Raw genomic sequence first — 27,628 nt, forward strand, 5'->3', positions numbered from 1 at the left:
TGACTGGAGCCTATCCCAGTGACTTTGGGCCTTAGGCGGGGTACATCCTGGACAGTGGCCAACTTGTCGCAGGGCCAACACAGAGACAGAGACATTACAGACAGTTCACTCTCACATTCATTCACTAGGGCCAATTTTAGAGTCACCAATTTTGCATGTCTTTGGACGGTGGGAGGAGCCGGAGAACCTGAAGAGAACCCACGGTAACACGGGGAGGACATGCAGACTCCACCCAGAGAGATCATGTGATGTTGGTCTGGTCCAGAAATCGAACCCATGATCTCCTTCTTGGGAGGCAAGAGCGCTAACCGCCTTTGCCACCGTGCACCCTTCAGGCAACATGTATTTATTTTATTTTTGTATTTATTTGACAGGGACAATGCAATCATACATAGTTACAAAACAAAGCTTGCAGCCGATGTGATGCATACAAAGTAGTGTATCTCCTACAGGTACTATTGAGCTGCTTTGTTATGGTGGCTTTGTTTCACTGTCACAGAGCCCATGAGTAGAAAATATCTCACTTTTATATAAATATAAAGATGCACGTACAAACAACTTACTGGAAGGCTTGTTTCCAGGGGTACTTTTAATGTCTAACTGATTGATGGAATTCTCTTCCTGATATTTTCAGTTCTAATCATAGCACTTGCTGAAAGTCCCAAAACACAGGTGTCTTTTTCTGCTTTTGCAAAGGGGTAAACTTCTCTGGTCATGCGTGACAGTAGACAGGGCATTTCCTTCTTCCCTGCAAAGTCGCGCCCTTTAGCCTGGAAAGTGTAAGCAACTCTGTGGCACAAGCGTGTCATCAAGCGGGTTATCTCCAGATTTCGGTTTCCGTCTTCTTCCAGCAGTCTGCAAAGTGTTTGGAGGAATACTGATCCTAGTGGGTGCATGAAAGCAGCGTAACCTAAGGATAGCAGAGTGTCAAAAAGCAGAGTGTCAAAACTACTCGCAGAGCACATAATACAGAAGATATACGTATGAAAAATGTTTTTACCTGGTGCAGTGGCGTACATGACGGCTGTGTCTATGGGCACCGATAGATCCAGTGAAAAGCTTTCTTCTACAGAGTCTACTGAGTCTACTTCAACTCCATCATCAAGACGATCTCCACGACATGCCTGCAAACAGACAGATCATAAGACACAAAAGTTATAGTATATATGGTGGATGTGGCTTGAATGAGAAATCTTCTAACTTCCATACTCTAATTAAATTATTGTTAGCTACAGTGTATTGAATTAGAATGTGCATTAAATGTTAACTGCTGAAGCAGTTCTTTTAAAACATTTTGAATCGTTCTGTTGATAAGAGATATGAGTTGAGGTGAGATACTAACATTCCAAACTCAATTTGATGATTGACAATAGAGCTTAAGATTGAATATCAAAAACTTTACATTACTGGCCCGAACGTCCATAAAGATGCATTGGCAAAAACAAAAAAGTAACCGATAAAGCGAGTCACTACTGGTAGATATATTTAGCACACTGTAGTTTTAGAATGTGATTGACAATCCTCTATACCGACTCCAACAGTTCATGGTGATTAAAAACACACTGTTTTTACAATAGCATCAAAACGACAAAAAATAAGTGCCATTTATTTATTATCATCAAGTGGTCTATTCTAATTCCAGATTTTTCTTTGTCCTATTTATTGGCTTTTTCAGAAGCAATACCTCCTCTAATATAGTAGTTTGAGAACTTGTAGTGTCTGGATAGTTATAGTATTAATAGAGATGTATTTTTTTCAGAACTTAATGTGATATTGTGTACCTGAACGAAGAATAGCTTGGCTTTGTTTTCCATGTACTTGTTGTCAAAGTATCTGAAGATGTGAGACAGTCTGACAGGTTTCCCGTCTGCTCCAAAGATACAGCCCTCCTCTCCGTGAGACGACAGCACAGCCAGGAAACAGTCCTCAACAGGCCGCTGGCTCTCTGCAAAAGCACAAAAACACCTCAACTTTAATGATAGCACGCACGGTACAAGGAACTGCCTGTGCCAGCTTGTCAGTAGTGTTTAGAGTTTCCGAGTGACTGCCAGGTATGCATCTAATTTTACTTTATTTCTAAATCTGTAATAAAAAGTCATTGTAGAAACACTTCAAAACAAACATATTTTACCTTTAACACATGATGAGGTGGTATTTGCCTTTCTCCCAAGACAAATCTTTAGCAAATATTGCATAAGTTGTTTGTGACAAGTAGCAATTCATCTTCATATTTAGATAAGCTATTGTACGACTGTTCAGGGGTCATATCATTTATTAGCTCTGCCATACCAATCCCTTTTGAGATTAAATTAGCACGCATCGGGATAAAAGAACAGTCAATATTGAAATTCTAGGTTTTTGACGACTGTTAAATTATGGAGAACAAAGGGTAAAGAGGAACGCTTCATTAAACTCCAGGCAGGTTAAGGGATCGATGTATGAAAAAATACAAAAAATGTCTTTATTATTTAGGCATGACCTACTGAGCCCCAACAATGTTGTTTATTTATTTCTGTTAAATTATGTTGCGTCTGCCATTTACTTAAGGTATAAAATAGTTTTTACAGTTATGCTAATGGTTAAGGCAACTATGAAAATTATATCACTTTTTATCATATTCATAATTCATTGTAGTTTGTTGTAATTGATTGTAACTGTAATTTTGTTGTTATCGAGATCCATGCGCGCAATTCTCATTTAACATTTCAACCACATATAGAAAACCAATCATTATTTGTATAACACTATATATTTGATAAATTACTCTGTTTCCAATAACCTAGTAATATTTATTAAATTATATTATTAAAGTCATCAATATTCAAACAAAAGAAGTCATGGTTTTCTCTTGTACCTTCCTTGAAGAGTTGGTAGATCTCCTCAGAGCTCAGGTCTGTGTGGATGTCCACCTTGAAGCCCAGTTTGCTGAGCGTCCGATGGAGCCTTTTCACATCTTTGCTCACTCCAGGCCTCTTGTCAAGGTTCACTCCGTAGTCAAAGTGTCCCACAGACACCAGCAGGGCCCGGTTACACTCTCCTCTCTTCAGCGACATGCTTCTGACTGCAGGTAAGAACAAGGTGTACTATGGTTTACTGCTGGTGACACGTGCATGTATATGCAGCTCTCTGACCATATTTGGAATTCCTGGGCAGGATCACATCACACGCGCCCTGATGTAAGGTTTTACACCTTGTGACAGACGTCTCAGGTGACTGTTGGGCATGTATTCTTGTAAATAGTTATACAGTATTGTCTGAAACTGTAGTAGACGTGCTCCAGGTTATCCCACCTACATTAATGTGTTTCAGAAATAGATAATGGTTATGCATACTTTAACACAAACTACTGCATTTAGAACTACTGCATATTTTGTTAAACTTTTGATGCAAACCTCATTGGCTCTAATAAATATATTATACATTGCATGATAAAAGGAGTATGCAGGTGGTGCCAGCGTCAGGTTGGGTCTTATTATGTGTCACATGTTGCTGACACAGAGACTTTATCACAGTCTTGCGTCACTCTGGGTTTACCTGAACATGCAGTTTCCTCATATGGAAACTCAAGTCATATGCCCAAGCTTTTCTGGGAATTCCTGGTTTTTCAATGTAATAGTATAATAAAAATAAAATATATGATCTGCAACAAAGTCGGGACCCCATATCTAAATTAAATTGTCATCTGTAATTATTTCATGTTGCAAAGCATTTAAAATCAGGTTTATTGGGTTTATTTCAGTGGCTTATAAAGTAATTTGACTTAAATTCACAAAAATATACTGTTTTAAATTAAAAATACCTGTACATTAAATACAGGGTCATAATTATAAAATCAACATCTTTCAACATCGACCTCAACTTTGGGAACAACTGACCTAATGCCAAGATCTTATGGATTCAGGCCCATTTTAAAATGCTTAGTCATCAGAGCGTTTGGCACACGGAACATTATTTGGTCTTAACTGTACGTAATTTTGTGTTGTGTTCATTAAATAACATTGCTTGGTTTAAAAAAAAAAGTCAAATGCACAATTACCCGTTTAACCAATTTTTTACATTCATCCACTGTACTAAGAAACAGTTTGTAAGAATCACATTCAAATACATCAGGGGTCTTGCTTCTTTCAGATCATTTGTATTATGGAAAAAGAAACTTGAAAATATATATTTTTTTTACAACTGTGAATATTAAAAGAAAGAACAATTTCTACACAACAAGAACATACCATTGAACAGTCATCTTAACCCAGTGAAAAAAGCATGTCAAATAACTGTGCCACAAAACATTTGATCAGAAACAAAATTGAGAAAAAAACAAAGATATTGAACCATATAGTTTTATAAAGAAAGGTTTAAAGTCAAATATTGACCATTATTTGTTATTTTTACACTAATATAAAATGTGAGTTTCTATAAAAACATTTTAAAAGAAAGCATATGTACAGCGTTTAGGAGAAGTACGAATAGGGTTCATCTTTCTGAGTTCTTAAAAGGCCTCAGAGCGGATTGGCCCGCCTCAGAGACAGCGGCTGTGTCTGGATTAAGGCAGAGTGGTGAATGGCAGATTTGGGTGGGATGATAAAAGGCTGTGAGAGCAGGGTGGGGGTGGTGCTCCTGGAGGTGGCCCTGTGGGGAGGAGAGGGCGCCTGGAACGGGGACAGAGAGGGGTCAGAGGTGGACGACGGTGTGGAGGGTCCGGGAGTTCCGTTGGTCCTCAGAGGTTGTGTGATGCTTGTGTTGCTGTGAGATCGGGCAGGTTTGGTTGTGAGCGACAGAGGCTGCAGCTGCTCGGCGTACGGCGAGGCGTGTGCGCTGTACGAGCTGTAAGAGTGGATGTGCTCTGTGTGTGTGGAGGCCGGGGCGGCAGGGGAGGCCAGCGCTGTGGTGGGCGTGGCCGGAGAGTCAAGGGAGGAGGCGGGGCTGGCCTGGGACAGGTGAGTGTGCGTCAGGTGAGAGATGGAGTGCGGCTGTGTGTGCATGCGGCTGTGGGCGTGTCCCAGGGCGCTCTGTGAGACGGGCTGGTGAGGCTGGGTCATGGGGCTCAGGGTCTCCTCTGAATCGGGGGGTCCACATGGCCTCTTGGGCTGTGGAGAGAAGTCCTCTGCAGAACCAGCAGAGGGCTCTGTGGGGGGGAAACACACAGGTCAAACTCCCAAACACATCAGAAGGAATGGTGTCTACAGATGAATCAGAACATGGACTTACCTTCAATCTGAGTTTCACTCTTTGCTCTCTTTCGCTTTTTTCTTTTACCCTACAAAACAAATATCAATGACTTAATTGTGTCATACAAGCAAGGATGCAAAAATACGGTTTTGTAAACATAACATTTTAGTAAATTACAATATTATTTAATACGTTTTTTGATAATAAAAACTTCTTCCCGGAAGAAAACCCCTTCATAGAGGCTTAACTCTGGTATATTGTTTGTGTATTTCTGTATCAAACTGTGCTGAAGTAATGACATACTATTACATGTGTATTGTGACATTATTATTATTATTATTATTATTATTATTATTATTATTATTATTAGGCCCGAGCGCCACAAGCTGGCGAGAGGCCTATTAATCTCGTAAGGCCGTGCGAAGCACGGCTGCGAAAGTGCGCACGAAATCGAGCGCGAAGCGCTCGCCCACTTCCAAACACTCACTAACGCACTCCTTCACTCACGCATTCATGAACATTATTATCGTATAGAGGGCCAAAAACACAAAGTGTCAAAACTCAAAATTAACGAAATTACCCGTCAGTGACCAGGGACCCACACCATGAGGTAGGAAAGCGCGAGCGCTTTCCGAAAATGTATAGTTTATGATATTTGAAAAATGGGAAACATTGTTTTCGCATCGGAATATTATTCTTTCTTCTTCTTCTTCTCGGGACCAACCCCCCTATTTTTCACCCAGTGAACATTGACGAAAAGTCAAAAAAAATTGCACACCTCTAAAAATCGTGCCTCTCTACATTCTGGCTATTTCCCTTTTCTAAAATAAAAAAATTGGCGCGTCAGCGCCCCCAAATGTACCAAAAATGCATTGAGAGATAGGAAATGACCCAAAAAAAATCTGATCGTAGAATCATGAAATTTGGCGCAGAGGTAGATGGTGACAAGGGAAGTAAAAAATGTTATTACGGCAACACCGTCCGCCCAACCAAATGTCGGCCATATTGCTTCAAAAATGGCTAAACATGACTCGGGAGTTTTTCCAAACGTCGTACTTTTACGAACTCCTCCCAGGGCGTTGGCCCTAAAAAGCTGAAATTTGGTGAAAATGCTACTGAGGAGTGGGACATCAAAAGTTATTCAAATTACATTGATACCTGTCACGGTCTCTGTGCGGCGAAGCCGCAAACTGTAGCTAGAATTTCAGAAATCTCCCAAATTTAACATTTCTGCCGTTTGCGCAGATAAGGTCCGAATTGCGTCAAATTAGAATCAGTTCTTAAACTCTTTGCCCTAAACCTACTTGAAGTGAAATAAATTAATTTGGCGCCACAGCGCCCCCTACAGATTTTATATGGAGGTTAAATGTTTAGTTTTGCGAAATTATATGAAATTTGACACACAACTCAATTTTAGCATCTTCATCAAAAAAGTCAATGAGACCCATGTCATAATTGTTATGGCTTTGCCGTAGCGATGACCAAAACCTCCCACGTTATTCCAATGGGGAAATCGCCAGAACATGTTTACACTTTATACTTTCACCAACTCCTCCCAGGGCGTTAGCCGGATTAACCTGAAATTTGGTGAGACTCATCTTCAGGGGTGGACCATCAAAAGTTATCCACATTTTTATTCAAAGAGTCACGGTGTCTGTGCGGCAAAGCCGCACATTTTGCCAAGAATTCAAAATAAAATTGCTTTTTGATGGTAAAACAAAGGGGAGAAGATGTGACAGCGTCACAGATTCAGCAGTAGGCGTAATAAAAGGACAATTGGGGCGCGTTAGCGTCCCCTCCTCTTGCGGCGTGGCGGCGGCGTAGCGAGGGCCGATCATTGCCGCTATATTTATTATTATTATTATTATTATTATTATTATTATTATTATTATTATTATTATTATTATTATTATTATTATTATTATTATTATTATTATTATTATTATTTAATAGAGCACTGACAAAGTATTAAAAAATGAACTCACATAGTTGTCTCTGGCTGACCAGCCTGGGTACAATTTTGAGTGAATCAGCCTCTCTTTACGGGCCATTTCATAGTATTTAGATTGTTCTTCTTTGGACAAAGAGTGCCACTGACAAGACAAAAATGTAATGTTAGTGTGTAAATCGTATTGTGACTTTTAGAGACAATTGCAAATAAATAATTGAATGAATGCTTAAAATGCCATACCCTCTGTCCAAGTATCTGGTTGATGGTGGCACTCTCCTTCACTTGGCACTGGGCCACCACTTTGGGCCTTTCATCCCTCATGTACAACATAAAAGCATTGAGTGGCTTTTTAATATGAGGCTTTTTCTCATCTTCCTTTTCTGCATGGGGCTCAACAGGTTTACTGTGTAAAAAAGAAAAGGGATTACATAGAATCATTAGACATATGTCCTAAAACATTCAGTTGATTAATCCTGACTTATTGGTCAATAATTAATTGTTTAAAGTGCTAGAAAAACAAAGCAGACCCTTGCTGGCTGCAGACTCCAGGCTCCTGTTTCACTGTTGGGACAATGGCCGGGTGTGGAATGGACGACTGCGGTGTAGACACCAAACGAGAAGGAAAGCTGCCAGACACTAGACTGCAAAAAGACACACGCGTTAACCATGTCATATGAAAACACCTCCCTTAAACAAGGGACAGACTTACCCTGACATAGAGGCATGCAGGGCTGCAGGTGAAAAACTACCAGCTCCAAGAGGATACATGGGCTGCCCAGGCCTATGGGACAAATCACAAATTAAAAGAAAATATAAATATAAATAAGTATATTTGTTTGAAAAAAACTTATTTTACTTACAGCCAACTAAGAGCATGCGGGATCTGAGCCATTCCGCCTGGTGACATGGGGTAACATGGCGTTCGTGAAAGTCCTACAGTAGTACAATTAAAAGTAAGAACAAATGCAGGTTGATGATGTCATTTTCTGTAGATTATCGTACCTGCATCAGGAGAGAAGCCGGGGGAGGCCCTCTGAGGAGAAAAGGCCTCAGGACTATAGGAGAGCAGCGGATGCAGATGAGGCATGTGTGGATGTTGGACCACAGGCACGTTATTTGACTGCAGACGAACACAAAAATCCCTTTATAAACATTCAGAGCAATAGCCTCTTTTGTCCAGCAGATGGCAGGTAAACTTTATGTAGCAATAATTGTTTGAGTTTTAGATTGAGATTTTCAGGACCAAAAAACGATTATCTAGAATATTTCTATGTTATTCTACATTGTCTATAGTCTTCGAAACTGCAGTCTTGGAAAAGTCCTTCTTACCAGGTGAGTGGGAGTTGCCGAGTCTCTGATTGAGACTCTTCCAGGAACATCAAGCAAAGGCCACTGGAACGGCAGATACTGTGGAGATAACAAAAAGTTTGTCATGAAGCAGGGCTATAATATAATAATTATAATTCATTACTATAATAATTCATCTTCATACATTTTACTCATATAGAACACTTGTTTTGTTGCAAATGACAATTATTGCAAGTCAATCTTGTTTATTTTCAGGGATTTTATTTTTTTAAAACAATATTATATTTTTAAAACCAAAAATATATTTAACATTCTAATCCATAGATTTTGTTGACGCCTCACCCAGCCCGTGTTGGACAATAAAACACAAATGACACAGTGGTAAAAGTCACATGAAAGACAATGCAATACACAACCAGATACAGGCATAATCCTAAAACGTGGCCCTATAGTTAATCAATTCTTGTTTTCCTTATTTTGAATAAACAAAAACTGCATTGCATTGAATGTCCACAATGGCCTTAATATCATAATATTGATCGAATTACTAACTTTTCAGCTCAACGGGTTCAGCCTTAATGCAGTAGTCAGCAGGTATTTAAATGTATAGCTCTACAATTTATAATAAAAGAACATGATTTTTAAGTATCACAATATGCATTCTTTCATTGATACATGTATTGCCAAGAAGTACGTCACAATAAATTGCCCCATCTACATTTTGAGTAGAGCCACACATGGATCAGCCCAGATCACTGCAGCATAACAATGTGCCGTTTGCTAAGACTCACTCTTGTTTACATTTTTGGTAAAGATTAATTCGATAAACACAGAATATTGTGGTTCATACGCATGTGTGAAGTTTAAAAACTTTTGCAATAAAATTAGAGCAACATTGATTATTAGGTTTGGAGACATTGCTCAGATTGTGTATATTATAGGTCTTGAGTCAGACAAAGGACAGAGTTCCACCAGAAGACTGTGGGTGGGTGAGTGGGCACGCACACGCGCACGCGCACACGGAGCAGGGAACCCCCACCTCAGCAAAAAAGTTCTTTAAAAGGGGTCTTTGGTGCTCGTTCAACTGTGACGTCAAAATACTTTAGCCTTTGACCCTGGACAAGAGGAAAGATGGACAGCTCTGCACCTCTAGAATACGTTCTTCAGGGCGCACCAATGTCAATATTTTATCTTCTGGCATTCTGCTCTTGATATATTACTAAGCAGATTATAGAGCCACTGGGAGACCATATCATTATAATGACAAATGGTTAGTCAAGTTGTCAGCACACAGACGGGGGAGGGTCCACCGACTCAAACCACACTCATGTTTGCTGTGGTTGTTAAATGTGAAGTCGCACGATACTGCTTTACAATGGATTACATAAGATCATTCAAGGACCAAGCAAAATCCAAGCAAAATCTCAAGAGGCTTTTGGGCTCGTTTATGCGTTTGGACAAACAGTGGATATTACTAACAAGGCCATGACAAATTCAGATTTTTGAAAACACAACTTATATCAATACAAAAACATCAGAACTGCCTGGGGTGATGCAGTTAAAACTCTTGGGTTAGCTAAAAGGCTTTCGCTGTTGGCCATTTTAACGACATTACAACTACTTTTGTTTCAGAGGAAGTCCATTTGGAATCAAGTGTCGATTCCTCCATTTTGTTGACCTTCTACTTTTGCACCGAAGACAAAAATCTTACCCGCCACCAACTATAACTAATTACTCCAATAATAATAGAGACACGCTGCACATCTATCCATTATTGTGACAAACATTCAAGCACATAAGTCAAGACGTTTTGTATCCCAAGGAGAGACACACCACACAAAGAGGAGCATGTCGCCGCTACACTGCGCAGCCCCCACTTCCACAGGCCCGAGGAAGCTCTGGCTGAGTGCTAACTGAATCCAGCTGTTGAAAATACCAGGCGAATCAATGTACACACACACACACACACACACACACACACACACACACACAATCAGAGTCTATTACTGAGGGAAGCATAAAATCAGTGTGTGACTGGAGGGAAAGTTATTAGGCTCACTGCTGCTTACAAAACACTCCACTGAGAACATAGTCAGCTGCAAGACAAAGGGCGAAGGCCACCACAAACTACAACCTCTATTCAGCCTCACATTTCACATCAACTCACTTTGGAACTAAAAAAATGTACCAGACGTTGTCACGATACATACAAACTTGACTTTGATTCTGAGGAAAAGGCTTGAAGCTCTATAGCAGTTTCAATACCACTATAATTAAAAAACAACAATTTCAGTTGCATTTTTAACAATATATGGTAATTATACAAAAACAAAATACTTTAATATCAGATTCAGTACAAGACTATTAAACTATTCAAGAAAGGTACCAGTATATGTGATATTATTTTGTATCAATACTTAAATACGTTCAAATGAGTATCTAGTTTTGATACTGAAGTATAAATTAGTATCTGGGTATCATGTTTCTTGTCTGGATGATTGCCAGTTACTGTGGTAATAAGCCTATCATTTCATCATATGACTTGATTAACTATACCTTAGCAAAAAAATTATATAAATCAAAAGTTGACTTAAACAACTTTAACTATAAAAGAATGGATACAGTTTTGGAAAGTCCTTGGGGGTCATCACAATAACAAAATAACATTCTGAATGTAGACACAATATAAAACACAAGCTTCAAGTTTTGGAGAACATTTCAGGGGATCTTGTTATTTCTAAAACCATTAGGCTGCAGTGAAATAAACCCTAGTGTTTTATTGAGAGGAAAATGTGCACCAAGAGGTGAATTAGTTCCTCCTGCCACATGACTAAATCCCAACATAGTTTGGAGCAAATCCAACCCGAGCTTTGTCCGAAATCCTGCCCACAGACAAACATATGGGCTGAAGTTCAAACAGTACACATTGTGTAGGTTGAGGCCTGCTGTTTTAGACAGGTCATCCTCTTGGTATTTTCAAACACTGCAGACAATGTCAAGTAAACAGAGATATTGTGGGATTGTTCAACTTTGCAGCAAAGAAAAGTCTTGTTAGTGAAAAAAAAAAGATTTTTTTTTTTTTTTTTTAGAAAATAAGGCAGATATAAGCTCACATGATCTCAGCAGGACCAGTCCCACACACACATACCAGATGGCTTATCTCCTCAGCCATTCACTGCTAGTCAGCTGTGGGCTACTACTTAATAACTACAAAATAACTTGAATTAATTATTGAATCCATCAGCAAACTGAAGGATTAGATAAAGCATCAAAGATAACTGATTAAGTTCTGGTAAGATCTCTGAAGGGAAATACCAACTGAAGAATGGTCTTTCTCTACACAGACTACATTTGGGAAACTGCTCTAGTTGTACACATGGAGGTGGACACGGAGAGTCAAATCGGCAGATGGGTTGATTGGTTGATAAGACAAGCTACCACTTCCTGCTCTGGCTAGATGAGTACAGTAAACAGTCTGTATTATGGCTCAGGTAGCGCCAACTACCGATAGCTTGTTTACCTTGACTCGCCTTCAGACTGGCAGACGCATCCCCTCCTCCTCTTTCCCTTTTATAAACACACCTAACACACACACGGAGAGAGCTGAAAAGTACACAAAGTCTCCATTGTGCAAAGAGAAACGCGAGGGAGGGCCGGCACAGGAGAGGAAGAGGAGGAATCATGGTGTTGTCTCAAGGCAACATGCAGTCTGGGCACACGCTGGTCACAGACAAACAGAGCAGGCAGTCAGATGCCAGTGGCAGCGTGTTAAGCATAATGAGATGTAACGATCCCCTGCTGGAGCCATGCATTAGGACCATTCAGCTCCTAATGACAACAATAAGCCGCTAACACAAGGGGAGGGCCATACAAAGCTGAGGAATGCAGGTGTTTGTGTGAGTGGCCCGGGCTCTGTGTGTTTAGCCCACATGTGTGTCTGGGCTAAATCCACAGAGGAAAGAACTCTCAAAACAAAACAGAATCACAAATGAGTGGCAATGAACGGCAATCACTGCCGTCTCAACAGCTATATGTCATTCATAGTTCTGTTTGAACAAATCACTAAATCATTAAAAACATTTAGACGGATCACCAGGATTTAGCCTCAAAACAAAAGAAGAGAACTGTAATTTACGTGATTTAAAGACGCCATAAACCTTGCAATATACTGTGCAGTTATTTAATATCAACTTTACCAAACTACTTTTCCTTTAAGTTGTACAAACTTTTAAAATACTTAACTGCATCAACAAAACGATTTTAGATTAGTGTCCATGAGTGTTATGGGATTATAACAGCAACTAACATCCATTTATAATCTGAGCTGTCATAAAACTCAGGGGAATGGGAAATTGGGAACTTTGTCAAGCCTGCTGGGCAACTTGCAGCTACAGTGGCTAATCTGCAGCTCCTGAAGTTTGGAGTGTAGCTGTGATGAGGTTATTCTCGCTGCAGGCAGCTCCACCAGGAGACTGTGTCCAGACCTGTCTAACCTTGTACCATCAGAATCCACCTTATCATAACAGGCTGCTGGCTGAGCTGACAGTCACCTCCTTCACTCACACTCACAAACACACACACACTAAATGCATGTGCACAAAAGATAGGTTTAAAGAAGACAACGAAGAAGCAATGGTAACCGGGTCTAAATTAGCAAAAACAATACCTAAAGTAAAGCAGTGTGATGGTGCATGGTGAAGCTGAGGTTTAAGTTACTCCCTGAACAACTTTTATCTGCACCTCATAAACTACCTAAAGTCTACTTTGCAGAAGAAGTGAAAATAATATACAAACGCCATTGTGGGGTATGGTTGCAATAAAGAGGAGAATATACATACTGGGCGTGCACTTGGGGTGAGGGCTCCATAGGGGTTGCAGAGGTTTCCTAGGTCTGGGATCATAAAAAATGGATAGCCGGCATAAGGGGAAGGCTGAAACAGACTCCCATCCTGTCTCCTTAGAGCTGTAAAGGAAAGTGTAAAGAAACCTTATTTGTACAGTTCACGAAGGAAACACGAGTGGCACAAATAACTCTGAGGGACAAAACGATAAGACAATTTCCACAAGTGTGCACAGTGTTTATTACCTTCTTGAAATAGCTGACTTTGTCTAATCCTGCTCTCCAAATCATGACTGGGCTTCGGGCGTCTGTCTGCCTGTTGAGAAACCACACGTACAGCAATGTAAACAAAGCCCGAGGAGCGAGATACTTCGAGTCAAGAATGGGGCACAAGTTTGGAACTTTGGAGATTTACCTCTGAGTCCGAGCTGCTGTTGGTCTCGGATTCATTCACCAAAGACGACTTGACATCGTCCAAGTCCCGTTCGGAAGACACATTTCTCTTTTCCTCTTGCTCGCCCTCGTCTTTAAAGGCAATGAGTTCATCGTTTGCTCCCAGATCATCCCCGTCTGCACCGTTCAGCTGCGGCATGTTCGGACGCTAGCAGGACAGGCTAATCTCACTTCCACCGAGTTTAATGCAACACTTTTTGAAACCGACCAATAGGCAAACCGCCTGGGTGAAAAATATGTGTGGTTGAGTGTTGATTTTACAGCATGATGACAACTGTTAGTGTTAATGCACCAACTTTCTTGTTATAGAGTATGCTGGAAAAAAATAGCTAACAGGCTAGCTAGATGCTACCTGCGCGTCCTCTGGATTCCTGATGTGCGGAGGCGCTAAATCCTTCATAAAATCAGATTTTGCCAAGAAATAAGAAATATGAGACTCAAACGCCAATGTAGTGATAACATAGAAACTGGATTACCAAACAACCCCGAAGAAAGCCCGTGTTTTTAAAACAAAAAGCGAAGTAGTAGTGTGCGTCCGCACTCGGGGAAAAAGTTTTCTTGCGCACAGTTAGTCCAGTCCAGTGGGAATAGCAGAGGCCCTGATCGCCTTCTTGTGTGATTCTTGCATCGTCCGTCCAGTTTAAAGCCACACGTAAAGCCCGCATACGATGTTTAAAGTATCCGTTTCCGCCTGATACATTCCTAGATGGTGGATCTGTGATTGCCCGTCCGTGTGAGGCGTGGGAAAGCAGTATGCTGGTGCTTGTTTCTGAAGTGGAGTGGGGAAAAAACAGGCGCTGGTTGTCGGAGTGCGCGGGGCGGGGGCTGAGGAAGAGCCTCTTCACTGATCCAGGACCAGTTGTACAGCGCTCTTACACAAGGCCTGCCACAGCTACACTGATCTTAAACAGGCACAACAGGTTTCCTTTCTGTGCAGAGGAGACACAAAGACCAGGGAGGGAGGTGCTGGCAAAGAAAAAAAAATATTTTTTTCCAAGTTAAAGGAGCAGATGATAGACCTTTTTGACCCTGTGATCTGTGAGGAAAAAGATCATTTAAAAAAGTGAAAAATGACCACTCCTGCTGCCATGAAGCCAAGACCTGCTATATATAAAATGCTTTCCTCACTCATCATCCCCATTTTGTGCTTGACTCAGACACAGAGCCAACTTGAGAAAGACTAGTATAACTTTTCACCACACACCAGTAATAAGATCATTCTCACATGACTCTGCTGTTGGAGCTGAGGAGCACAACAAGGGCCAGTCACAGGTCAAAACTGTAACCAGCGGTAACTATTCCAGGAAACGAGTTATGTCTTTTAGAGCATGATTTTACATTACATTGCATTGCGGTAACTTATACAACAACAGGACATCCATACACCAATAAATACCAGGCAACTATATTTAGATATTTAGACTTAACAATCCACATTGTTTTAGTCAGACAGATTGTGTTTTGCATTTTATTGCTGTTCAATAATCACAACTTGGCCTGGTGAATAATAATATTTTTAATTTTTTTTGTAACAATCAACAGACAACTACATAATATATTTTAATGTTATGGTAATATTATTCTTTCTTTTATTGGCTACAATCTAAGGTATATCACCCCATTAGGTAAAAAGTAAGTGACCACATCTGGATTCAGGGCAAGTCCTTCTCCTGTTTCATTTGTAACGTAATGGGCAGGGAAAGGAGCTAAAGGCATGTTTTCAGAGTCAATCTGTCTCATGGAATGGTTTTGTGTGTTTTGTAGTGTTAAGACGTGTGCTAAAATTGCTTAACTTGTCCTGTTACTCAGAATGAGTCACTCGGCTGATGTGGAAAGTGCTATATGTTTAGACACAACTAGTGAATTACCCTGCCCCTGACACACACAGAACAGCTGGGCATATCAGTGGATTACACTGAGTATCGGGGCCAGTCTTTGCCTCCGGGGCCAGTGAGTGCAGATCATTTTGTCTGGAACAGTGTTGGAAGTGGGAAAAGTGAAGAAGCACAGGGGTTTCACCACAGAACTGTGCAAGTGCAGCTCTTCAGCCTGGGCTGCACACTGTGCACACACCACAAAAGCTCGCTTGTGTGTCTGTATACCACATTTGTTCATGGGAGAGTGCGGAGATTTGAGCATGTTGGTATTAATTTAATCCCTCTTTTGTCTCCTGTAAAGCCAACTGGATGTGTGAATGTGTCTGTGATTTTACAGTGTATAGACCACTCAACTCACTCCAAACAGTGTATGTGATAAAGGGTCAGTGATGCAATTGGCCATTTTGCATAGGGGAAAACTGTGTATGAGTGAAAACAAATCTGTAATTAATGTGTAAATTTAAAATTTCCAAACAGTCAAAAGGCATATGCATATTCAAATCGGTAAATAAGAAGGCAGGTGAGTGGAAAGATAATGCAATGAGGCCCATTAATGGGCAAACAAAGAGAAATGCAAAAGTGGCCCTGACTGTAGAAGAAAGCACATAGAGTCGCACTGAGGGGGGTTGTGAAGTAATGGATCCTAATTACCACCAGGCTCCTCTCCACAGGGGACAACAGAGGAGGCATTTGTGAATGTTCACACACAAGTATTTTTTACACACAAATTAGAAAATCACATACATTATTAATGTTAATTAATAAACTATATATCAGTTCTGTTAAATGAATGAACTATTTTAAGACATAAATTGCCATAGTGAAAAACACAGAAAAAGCAGAAGTGAAGCAAACATGAAAAGTTAAAATGTTATGAAATACTGATGAGGGAAGTGAATACAGTATCATACCACATATATGTGTGTATATATATACTAACAAACAAATTATTATCTAGACAGGAAACTGTTACTGCACTTCTGATATTGCGAGTCTTCTTCAGATACTGCTTAGCTGCAGTTTTAGTTGTTGATTTTGGCCTCCACCAGTTCTTGTGATAATGGAAGGAGAGGTGATTTATATTTGTTTTGAGTGAAAGTGTTTGTTCTGTGTTAGAATGTGTTTTTTGTCACCTACAGCTCATTACAGTGAGGAAATGAGACACTGCAAACTCTCATTTTAACACATATAATCCAAGACACAGACCACCACAGACCCTTCATCCAGGTGAGGAACTGTTATACACTTTTAACTTATGATTAGGCATCCCTCCTCTTTTGCAGTGTGTAACAGTGCTTTTGACCGTTCGGTTTGTTTCTGTAAATGTCTCTGTAGTGATGTCATGGACAGCTGTAGTGTAAAGGTTATTGCTTTAGGACAGCTGCAGCCTGATTGAGCCCCAATGTGCACCTGGAGCATTAACATCTCTCAAAATGTCTGCCACTCAAAGATTGGAGAAACTTCTCTACATTTAGGAAGCCTGGAATGTGTGTGTGTGTGTGTGTGTGCACATCTCTGGAGCTATCTGGTGAGCGGCAGGGAGGCCAGAGTGTGAAGGGAAATGTTAATGATACCTGTGACAGCTCGGGCAGATAAGCAGGAGGGGAGGGTGTGACACACTGTGAGAGGCGGGGGCACTTGGCCTGAGGGGTAATTTGCTCTTGAGCTTGAGTCCATCAATCACCCATTAATTTACTAATAGGATCATCATTATCTGCTGGCCCACCTAACTGTAGTTTTTTTTTATGTCTTGTCAACAAGAAAGTATAGGGCTGAGAAAATGGATTAACACTTGGAAGAACAAGGACAAATATACAAAAATGTCTACAAGTGAACATGATTTTTTAATCTAATTTTGTCCCACCTTGGCAGTGTATTTGCAGATATATGGTCCCCTGACAAAAAAGGCATCTGGCGTAAAAAGTCCATGTGCTAATTGCTCTGTAACTGACTAATAAGCAGCATCAAATGTATTTTATTCAACACACATAACATAATATACAGAAAACAGTAAAGATAAGGTCATCAGCCGTGACCTAAAGCAGTGAAGTTTCTATAAATACCCAAAGGCAGTATCTTAAGTTGTGGAAGGTTTGCAGATAAGGTACTAATAAAGATCTAGAAATGAGAAGTTTTAAAGTTTAGGAAGACCCTTTGGCTTGCCATATCTCCTATGTCGAATTCACAATGGTTAAAACATTCACTTATTTTTTGTTAATAGACCTCGTGGTCCAAGTTAGTACAGTCTGCATTACCCTCATATCACAAACAACGTCTTTACTTGTGCATCTACGTGGTGTTTAGGATCCATACAAAGATGTAATGAGTCATTCTCTATCAGTCAAGCAAGTCAATGCGGAGCAAACATGTAAATAAAACAATGTGGCTGTAGAAGCATGCCTTTGAGCTTAATCTATAAAGCAGTTTACTTTTGGGGAACAATCTCAAACCAAATCATCTTTTACTCCAGTGGTTCTCAAACTGGGAGTTACACATTTATTTCAGGGGGTTTGGAGTCCCCAGAAGATATCAGCTATACCTAATAACTTTATCTTGGCCTCTGCTCTGGAAATAAAATCTAATATTAAACATAAGGCTCATCGTTTTAGATGTATTCTACTATTGATATCACAAGGCTTTTTAATTCTCACTCCTTGTGCTTTGAAAAGGGGAGTGACCAGGGCATTTTCTATTGTTGCTTTTCATACCTCTTATGTTTCCTTCTAAGACAACTGATAACGCCTCTCCCACGCAAAGAGGGAAAAAAAACAGGTGAATTCTCCAGGAACCTCAGCACAGAAGTAACATTATCGCTGTCACTTTGCAGGGCTACACACTTTTATTCCTGGCTTACAGCTCCAACCAACAAAGCACTGGGTTTATAATGTCTACTGTGAGGAAAAGCCCCCTGGTGATTAGACTCATCCATCACATGAGGAGAAAAAAAGGGAACATAAACCAGGGGGGGCATGTTAGGAGAAGAAATTCCCCAAAATGTAATCGCTAGAGGCCAGAGCTAGACCGAACTGATGATCTGACTGCGGGCCATCTGTGGGAGAAAACATTAATGTATGGGATTCACATGTTACTGTTTCAGTTAGATGTGAAGAGTGGAGACTTATGCTCACCTGTTTCATTCATTCTATACCATATATGATGCCACAAGGTGGTCCTGACCAATCCCAGCTCATTGTCTGGAGATGGGCCCATGGGCACTGCACTGTAGCACAACTGCTCCTGACATGTTGCCCTAGAAGCATTGAAGGATGGGTCAAATGCGGAGACACATTTCTCAACAGGGACTAAAAAGTTTTCCTTAACCACTCATCACACATAAGACGTCATTAGTAGTGGTTTGTGTCTAAATATATCTATTAAGTCATCACAAGGACTTTGATATACTGTATCTCAGTTCAGTTAAATCACAGGTTTATTAAGCGGCTTCTTGGTGAATGCAAAAAAGATTTGTCCCCACCTAGTGGTTACACGCGGTAAGAGCAGATTTAAAATGTTTCTTGAACGTTTTGTATGTGATTGTACATGTGCAATTTAATTTTGCTATATATATTTTTAAATCCTTCAACAAAATACAATAACATGTAATTATAAGCTCAGTGCCTTTTTTTGTTTGTTTTTAAATACCTATTATTTTATGAACTGGTGCCTGTTGCGTATACAAACTGAGAACCAACATGGAGTTGCTTTTAAATTGGTATTGTGCAGCCTCTGCAACAACAATGCAAGCATTCTGATTCTGATACTGTAAAGTGGCTATAGTTCCCAGCATTTGGATCACTCTAACTGGTTATGAGTCTGCTAGTTGAATGGATTTAGCTGCGTCACAAGTTAAAGAATGCTGTTGATCAGGTTTAGATTTCTTCCCTGACTGGTCCGGCACATAGAAGAAAAGGGCTGTCCAGAAATACAGATAAATTAGTTTCACTGAGACGAGAAAGACTATTGAACCACACGTTTTTATTTCAGTTGTTGAGAGAAAAGGCAACTCATCCTTCATGAACTGTTGGTCATCATGGCTGTCAATTTGAGTAAGAATGGCACTGAGCTCATGGCAGCTCATAAAGACGTATTGGATGGAAAGTCAGGTACAAACTGGTGAGTGCTTTTTTGATGAAACCCAAAACATTTAGAATAGCCGCTTGAATATTTCTCATATCCTTCTACAGGGTGCTGTTTACCTATGAAGGAAATAGTAATAATATACGGATTGAAGAAAAGGGAGGTGAGATGTAATCATTAGGGTGGACAGCCAAACTCTTTGTCTGTAATGAGTATTAACTTGTGTTGTATACAGATGGAGGTCTGGAGGAGATGGTACAGGAGCTCAACAGTGGTAAGGTCATGTATGCCTTCTGTAGAGTCGAGGATCCAAACTCTGGTCTGCCAAAATATGTACTCATAAACTGGGTAAGAGACGGGTAACTTACACACAAGCTTAAAATATTCTTCCTGCTTAGTGAGTACATTTGTGTGTAGACAGGGGAAGGTGTGAACAGCTCAAGGAAAGGAATATGTGCCAACCACGTCTCTTCCATGGCCAACTTTCTTAAGGTGGGTCAAAATAGTTTCTTACAATTGTACAGTTTGGTCTATATAAACAGTGAGTGAACATTATAGCAACACAACCACTGCTTTATTGGCACAACTCATATCATGTTATACATGAACTGGCATTTCTGAATATAAATTGCTGAGCCCAAATTTGTGTTGAATGGCTTATCTTCAGTGTTCGGATATTACTTAAGACATACCAAACATAATAACTGAATAACTATACCAGTACCGTACAGTAACTATTTTATTTGGTTATTATTCAGAATGTGTTTACTTTCCTAAAATTAAATGAATAAACTCATGCAATTCCGGCTTCAAATTGCATTAAAAAACAAGTATTAATGAGAAAAGCAGAAATACTGTTGCTGTGGCGAGTGTTTGTGTGTGTGATTGTTCCTTCTTTAAGCTGTGATAAATAAATCTGTTATAAACAATGAAAAAACACTAAAGCCCCTTTTAATCCTACGTCTTGTTTTTATACTTCAGTATAAAGCAATTTAAAGCAAAAGTATTGAGAATACCGTAGATATTCATCTTATTTTTTCCAACAGACCTTGGGCCATTGTAGAAAAATAAAGACATTATCAATGCCAATAGTGGTATCATCTTCACTTTAATTCAACGCAGTTGCCTCAATGTAGTCAAAATACAAGTTTATGCAGTTTTATTTGTTTTGGCCTGAGAAAAGCAGAATTACTCAAAGAATGTATGAACTTTCAGGGAGCTCATGTGACAATCAATGCTCGAGATGAAGATGATGTGGAGCCTAAGTTTATCCTGGACAAAGTGGCCAAAGCGTCTGGTGCCAGCTTCAACTTCACTAAACATAGACAGGCAGGAAATGTGGATATCCCCCGAGGGCCTGTGGTGAGGACAGAAGACCTACAAACTTGGATGGACTAACAGAGCCATTAACAAAAGGTGTTTTCTACTGCACTTCAGGGTTCAGTGTATCGCAAAGTCAATGCAGTAGAGGAAATACAGCAAATCAATAAAGACGACTTCTGGGTCAAAGCACAGGTATTACTTGGAATACAAAATCTCACATTTTGAATAACAGGAATGTTAACAAATACAGGGTGATTTACCTATAGAAAGATGAAAATCTCCGGAAGCAAGAAGAGATCAAAAGAGCAGAGCAAGAGCAACAGCAGCTGGAGAAAGACAAGAGAGAGATAGAAGATCAGCAATCCAGGGAGAGAGAGGCGAGGGCCAGGGAGAGAGCCAAGCAAATCGAACAAGAGAAGTATTAACACCACTGCACTGAACATATTTTTGTTGCCATTTCATATTATATTAATATTAATCATATTTGCATGATGATTAAGTCATAAAAAAACCTCCTCCAGCCTAGTGTAGCGGACTACTCACTAGCCATTTGAGAAAATATGCATGCATTGGAGGGAGGAGAACTACTACGATAGAAACTGCATTTGTTGCTTAGAGAAAAGACCACTTAGAGACTTCGAGAAGATCTTAAGCCTGAATAAAATTAGCCCCAATTAAAACTGAATATATTTCTGTACTCATATTATAAGTGGCAACAAGCTCTGTACAGAAGAATATCATTTTTTAAGGCCCACGTTGATTTTCTTTGGTAAATATAACGAGGAGTAAAGCTGGTGTAAGGGGGATAGTCTGATTGACAATAGATTGGGCATTTGTTGGGTTTTGACAACTTCTCTTTAAAAGCTCGAGTTAATTTAATAATAGTAATAAAAAGTCCAGGTGGGGCCATATAAAAAGCCAATACATTTTTGGGGAATTGTAGTGTAATTTCTTATTTGTGGGTTTGGCGAAAAACTGGGACAGAATTATCCCAAAATAGTTGCTTTGACTGGAAATAAGAGTGTTAAAGATTCATTTTTACATTTAACATGCCTGGCAGCTTGATAGTTTCCTTTTATCAAATGGTGGACTGGACAAAAGAAAATGGCCCGCCAGAGAGCCCTCTGACTCTTATGATTTACAGAGATTAAATTAATTTAAGCTACTTTTCAGTTTGGTTGATCATTTTACTCAGGTTGTCTCTATGACATGCTTAGGATGCATCAAAAGCAGATCGAGCAAGAAGACAGAGAACAGGAACAACAGCGTCGGGTAAGTGCTTTTAGGATTTGTTTTGAGGTTTTACTTCTTTTTCTCTTAAAAAACAATAACTATGTTTTTAGATTCATCAACCAAAGGAGGAAACGAGGACAGGAAAAAGTCGCGTAGCATCTGCAGAGAAAGCTAATGTTAGTATGCCCTATTTAACTGAAATTACTTTCTTACCTAGAGCCCTCTGTGCATCATTTGCATCAATGTTCATTTGGCATAAATATTACCCTTTGTATACATTTTGGTCTGTTATAGGAAGCAAAATCTTTAATTTCTCGAAGATCCTTTAATCCCAGGGATATCTTTAAGCAGAGAGAGCAGAGCTTTGAAGCAAACAATTCAAACAGTCCTGCAGTTTCCAGACCTGGTAAGTCAAAAACAACTGTGATCTTACAATTAAATATTTAACATTTGGTCCTAGTCTCATTTGCTTTTGTTGTCTCAGGTAAACTGCAGAGTCCCTTCCTGAATACGAAGAACACTGAGACAACTGTTCCAGAGCAATTGCAGTACAATGTTTCTCCTGCTCCGCTAATCTCTCTGAATTCTGGACCAGCCTCTTCCTCCAACCCGCTGCCCCCTCTCTCCCTTATGTCCCATGTCAGACCCTCCTCACCAGAGCAGCACTACTCACACGCCCAGGAGATTTCGCCAATGACCCCAGAGATCACAAGGTCACCAGATCTGTCAGCAGGTTTGAGTTGTCCTCATGCGTTCATGTTCAGCTTAAAACCACTCAACTGTTTGATTTTTTGTGTACTTATGTGTAAAGATGCGGTTTACAACGAGGAAGGAGAGTGGTCTGACGAGTTTGATGACGACGCGGATGAAGTTACTCCAGGTGAATGTCACAAAAAAAACACTAAAAACAGTATACTGTATTGTGAACATATATAAGAAAAAACATGCCATACGGCATGTTCTTTCTTTCGAATTTATACAAGTCAATCATGTGTCTTGTTTCAGAACCGCACCAAATTGGAACAGATGAGGATTTATATGAAAATGTTGCAGCGCACCAAGCGGCTGCAAGCGATAAGGGAATCATGGCCAGAGCTCTCTATGATTACCAAGCTGGTGTGTACTTTAACCAACTGCTACCATTTTATTATTGTAGCCTATTGCTGATATTAAATGTTTGTATTTTCTAAATCAATCCACAGAGGATGACACAGAAATCACCTTTGATCCCGACGAAATAATAACTGGGATTGAAATGATTGATGAAGGCTGGTGGAGAGGTTTTGGACCTGATGGGCACTATGGAATGTTCCCCTCTGCTTATGTGGAGCTACTTTAAAATGTATTTTATCTGGTGTAGTTTTGATAAAGGATCTTCAAATGTAAAACTGTTTAGCCTATTTATTATAAGCTCAATGAAACAGTGAAATTACTTTCAAATATGTAAATTTCCTTTAACTTTAACCATTTTAGACAAAGCCAATATCTAAGGTTACTCCTTTCATCTTATTATAATACAGATATGGATGGCGCTCAGTGATTAACAAACACATCTAGTGTAAATATCATTAATGATCTTATGAAGGTTGCATAACTTGAGGATGTAGGCTATGTTGTACTTTTGGAGATGCGGCTTTTGTAAAATGCAGGCCTTCATGAAACAAGCCCTTAAATGAAAGATTCTAGTGTGGTGTCAACGCCAACGCCAACCCCTAAGGAGCAGCTTCATGGGCACCATGCATTTCACAATACGGTCCTTTAAAACACCCCTTTGCAAGATGCATTATCTGCGAAGTACTATATTGAACAATAGGCAGTACTATATTGAACTCTAAAATTGTTCATTAAACTATTATTTAATTATTTTAAAGCACTTTAACGTGAATGTAAAGACGATAGCTGTTGATTTAACTTTGGTATACTAGTTTATATTGTTTAGTAGCTAGATTAGACAGGTTTTTGAGGTGAGGTCAATCACAAAATCACAACAGCAGTTGCTTCTATGGCCATAAAATATTCTTATTTTTGGTGAATTAATTAGATCCATGATTCAGGACAGGAGAACTGACGAATAGTACTTGATTTGGCACATTGTTGTCCTTTTCTTGATTGATCAAACTACTACATACTTCAAAGTTGGTTAAAACACGCGTTTAAGACCGATCCTAATAGATACATGGACCGATCCTACAGACCGTGCAGCCACACCGTCACAACTACTACGTCATCACTGTGCGTCTATGTGTGTCATGGTCATAAAGCGGTGAAGAAGGAGAGAGAAATGGCTGCAAGGTTACTGCTCCGCTCAGCTTTTAGAGCTGCTACAACATGCAGATCTGCCCGGGTGCCCGTTCTGAGCCGCTCCATGGCTGCAGGAGGTGAACTTATTACCAGACTAAACACTTTTATTTGATAGAAAAGGGGCTGTTTTAACCACTCAACGCGATGCTTTTCAGACTGTGCTAGCAATAGCATTCCGTGGCTAACCGGTTGTTGCTGTCTCCGCTTGGAGAGGTCAAACGTCTTTAGTTTATACACCTCTAATGTTTTATTGTCAAGTTACCCAGATGTAATTAAGATGCTCAGAGGCAACTGTTGTTGTGATTTTGAGCCTTACAAAAATAAATTGATTTGATTTGATTTGAACACCTCCTGTCTGGTGTTGTAAAACAGAATCCAGGAGACGAAGACGTATTCCTCGTATGTCTTCAAGAGCGATTGCTGTTCTTGTCCTAACATTAAGCTAGCCTTTAAGTATTGTATTCAAAACACTCATCGGCGAGTCATTCATTTTTTTTTATTTCTGTTTGAAGTTTGAACTAATTTTATAAATTGTAATATGACCGTACTGTCAATTCCCTGTTTACATGGTATTGATTGTCTTCCTTGTTCTTCTGTAGGCATTCCCAGTGATCAGGAGCAGGCCACTGGACTTGAGAAAGTTATCATGAGGGCCATGGAAGACGGAACAGTATGCTATTTATGATTCCCTTTATTAGTTAGTGCTGTATGAATGAGAAGATCTATGACAGTTAAATGGTAATTTTTTTGAATACTTAGACACACTAGACATGACTAAAGCTCAAGTTGTAACAAGAGGTGGGTGACGATTGTCTACAGAATATAATTTTGAAATGGAAGTGGGAAAATTAGAATATCAAGTATTAGAAAATAAGTTAAATTAAGCAGCCGTTGCCTCAATGGGCAACGTTTGTTATGGCTATGAAATTCATCTAGATTTTTTTTGTTAGAAATTAGACTGTTGATACAGGGATTACAAAGATACTTTCTTACAAAGATGCACTCTGGAATAATTTGCTATTTCATCAATGTATTTAAAATTCAATGATGGATATGTTGTCTATGGCAAAGCATTTATTGCATCCCTGTTGCAGGATCCTTACAGCATGATGAAGCCAAAGGAATATGCCGGCTCTAAGGGTGACCCTCATCTTGTTCCTTCGATCAGTAACAAGAGAATTGTCGGCTGTGTCTGTGAGTGTTCATCACATTTAGGTCAATGGTTATCAAGACCTTTCCATGTTCTAAATATTTTATAATATCTGTGTTTAATGTGTCTTAGGTGATGAAGACAACACAGCAGTGGTGTGGTTCTGGCTTCATGAAGGTGAACCACAGCGCTGTCCATCTTGTGGCGCTCACTACAGGCTGGTTCCCCATGAGCTCCCACATTAATATATATATTAAACACACTTACTTATTTTAAGTCTTTGGGTCATGCAAGGATCACACAATATCTATATTCCATTTAGACAAGATGAAAGTATCAGAGTTAAGGGTCTACCACCAAGAAATGATTTCAATACATTTTAGTTAGTATTGTTGAATCCTGTTCTGTTGCAGTACTTGAATTTTCTGACCTCCAATATTTTTTCTTTAACCTCATTCCTTTTACGGTCAGGAGGGAACATTATTGACTGTGGGGCAAAACTTTAAACTATTTCATGTAACTACAGTTTACACTTGAACCATTTTAACCAATAAAATGTATAAGACATGTCTGATTTGAGTGTATACATTTTTGTGGGTATTTTATTGAAAATGGGAACCTAAACTACAAAAAAAAATAGTATATCTATCCTTGGAATGTTGTTAACCCTACAGCAAAACATTTACAGATAATTAAAATTATATGAGCTTTATAAAGTTGTGGGGTGAAAATTGTAATGCTGCTGTTCATGATTGCAGTCTAATTCATTAATGTCAATGTAATAGATACCCGAAAATAATTGGTTTAACTCTATATGACAGGGTAGACTACACATTTCATTGTGAACAGTGAACACAATTGTTTAAAATTTTACTAAACATTTTGCCTATTTTGCCCCAGTTTAACTGTTAACTGTATTTGTTGTACAAATATCACATAGGTAGAGGTAATTCCACTACTGTTACTTAGCAACCATACTGATAACAAGAGCCAAAATTGTGTTGAATGATCGCTTGAACTGTCTGAAAAGTGTATCAGTTAAGTGTAACTTGTCTGTTTTCAATGGCACGTCACATATTGACCAAGGGCTTCTGTTTTAGAACTAAGCTCTACTTTCTGTAATTTTAAACTCTAAAAGCTAATTCTAATTCTACAATACCCCAATGCTGACAAAGTGAAAGAAGGTTGTTTGACTTTTTCAAATTTATAAAAAACAAAAGTCCATGTACTTAAGTATTCAAAGCGTTTGCAATGGTACCCAAAAGTGAGCTCAGGTACATTGTTTTTCCTCTTATCCTCCTTGAGATGCTTCTATAACTTGATTAGAGTCTCTCTGTGATCAATTCAGTAGATGTAACATGATTTGGAAAAGAAGTTTGGAATCACTAAGACTCATGAGCTAGGCCTCGCCATATCAATTGGGTGACTAAGAACCCTCTGACAGATCTCCAGTCTGTTTCAGTGGAGCGAGGAGAACCTTCCAGAAGAGTTTGCAAAAAGGCACCAGAATGATTCTCAGACCGTGAGAAACTAAAATCTCTGGTCTGATGAAACAAAAATTGTACAATTGTACTCTTAAATAGCAAGCGTCATGTCTTGAGGAAACAAGGTGCTGCTCATCACCTGGCCAGTACCATCCCTACAGTGAAGCATGGTTCCAGCAGTGTACAGAGACATCCTTGATGAGAACTTGCTCCAGAGTGCTATTAAACCCAGGCTGGGACAAAAGTTAATCTTCCAACAAGAGAACAACCCTAAGCACACAGCCAGGATAACAAAGGAGTGGCTACAGGACAACTCTGTGAATGTCCTTGAGTGGCCCAGAGCCCAGACTTGAACATCTTGACAATTGAACATCTCTGGAGAGCTCTAAAAATGGCTGTGAACTGACGCTCACAACCAACTTGATGGAGCTTAAGAGGCTCTGCAAAGAAGAATAGGAGAAACTG

The 27,628-nt window shown here is 39.6% G+C and overlaps 4 protein-coding genes across 4 annotated transcripts; 2 read left to right on the plus strand and 2 right to left on the minus strand.

Annotated features, from left to right (window-relative positions):
• Positions 1–581: 581 nt before the first annotated feature.
• On the minus strand, positions 582–3,107 carry LOC140367627 (caspase-7-like). Its single transcript, XM_072454175.1, has 4 exons — positions 2,855–3,107; positions 1,782–1,945; positions 1,001–1,124; positions 582–910 (listed from the first exon to the last, which is right to left on the minus strand). The coding sequence occupies exons 1-4, from the start codon at positions 3,051–3,053 to the stop codon at positions 597–599; spliced, it is 801 nt and encodes a 266-aa protein (XP_072310276.1). The 5' UTR covers positions 3,054–3,107; the 3' UTR covers positions 582–596.
• Positions 770–26,250, plus strand: cox5ba (cytochrome c oxidase subunit 5Ba). Its single transcript, XM_072454177.1, has 5 exons — positions 770–779; positions 24,487–24,606; positions 25,129–25,199; positions 25,624–25,723; positions 25,812–26,250. The coding sequence occupies exons 2-5, from the start codon at positions 24,510–24,512 to the stop codon at positions 25,922–25,924; spliced, it is 381 nt and encodes a 126-aa protein (XP_072310278.1). The 5' UTR covers positions 770–779; positions 24,487–24,509; the 3' UTR covers positions 25,925–26,250.
• On the minus strand, positions 4,026–14,600 carry tcf7l1a (transcription factor 7 like 1a). Its single transcript, XM_072454174.1, has 12 exons — positions 13,681–14,600; positions 13,512–13,581; positions 13,264–13,388; positions 8,447–8,524; positions 8,120–8,237; positions 7,978–8,050; positions 7,827–7,898; positions 7,645–7,758; positions 7,358–7,520; positions 7,152–7,259; positions 5,206–5,254; positions 4,026–5,122 (listed from the first exon to the last, which is right to left on the minus strand). Exons 1-12 carry the CDS (start codon positions 13,855–13,857, stop codon positions 4,497–4,499), a joined length of 1,773 nt encoding a protein of 590 aa, XP_072310275.1. The 5' UTR covers positions 13,858–14,600; the 3' UTR covers positions 4,026–4,496.
• dbnla (drebrin-like a) lies at positions 19,481–23,594 on the plus strand. Its single transcript, XM_072454581.1, has 14 exons — positions 19,481–19,708; positions 19,780–19,835; positions 19,908–20,020; positions 20,090–20,164; positions 20,888–21,034; positions 21,110–21,187; positions 21,262–21,413; positions 22,213–22,267; positions 22,339–22,404; positions 22,523–22,634; positions 22,713–22,961; positions 23,040–23,108; positions 23,234–23,344; positions 23,431–23,594. Exons 1-14 carry the CDS (start codon positions 19,626–19,628, stop codon positions 23,565–23,567), a joined length of 1,503 nt encoding a protein of 500 aa, XP_072310682.1. The 5' UTR covers positions 19,481–19,625; the 3' UTR covers positions 23,568–23,594.
• Positions 26,251–27,628: the final 1,378 nt, after the last annotated feature.

This window comes from Eucyclogobius newberryi, unplaced genomic scaffold (assembly GCF_026437365.1).
Source record: "Eucyclogobius newberryi isolate DKJ021-1_F unplaced genomic scaffold, fEucNew1.0.hap1 SCAF_2, whole genome shotgun sequence".
Taxonomy (NCBI): Eukaryota; Metazoa; Chordata; class Actinopteri; order Gobiiformes; family Gobiidae; genus Eucyclogobius; species Eucyclogobius newberryi.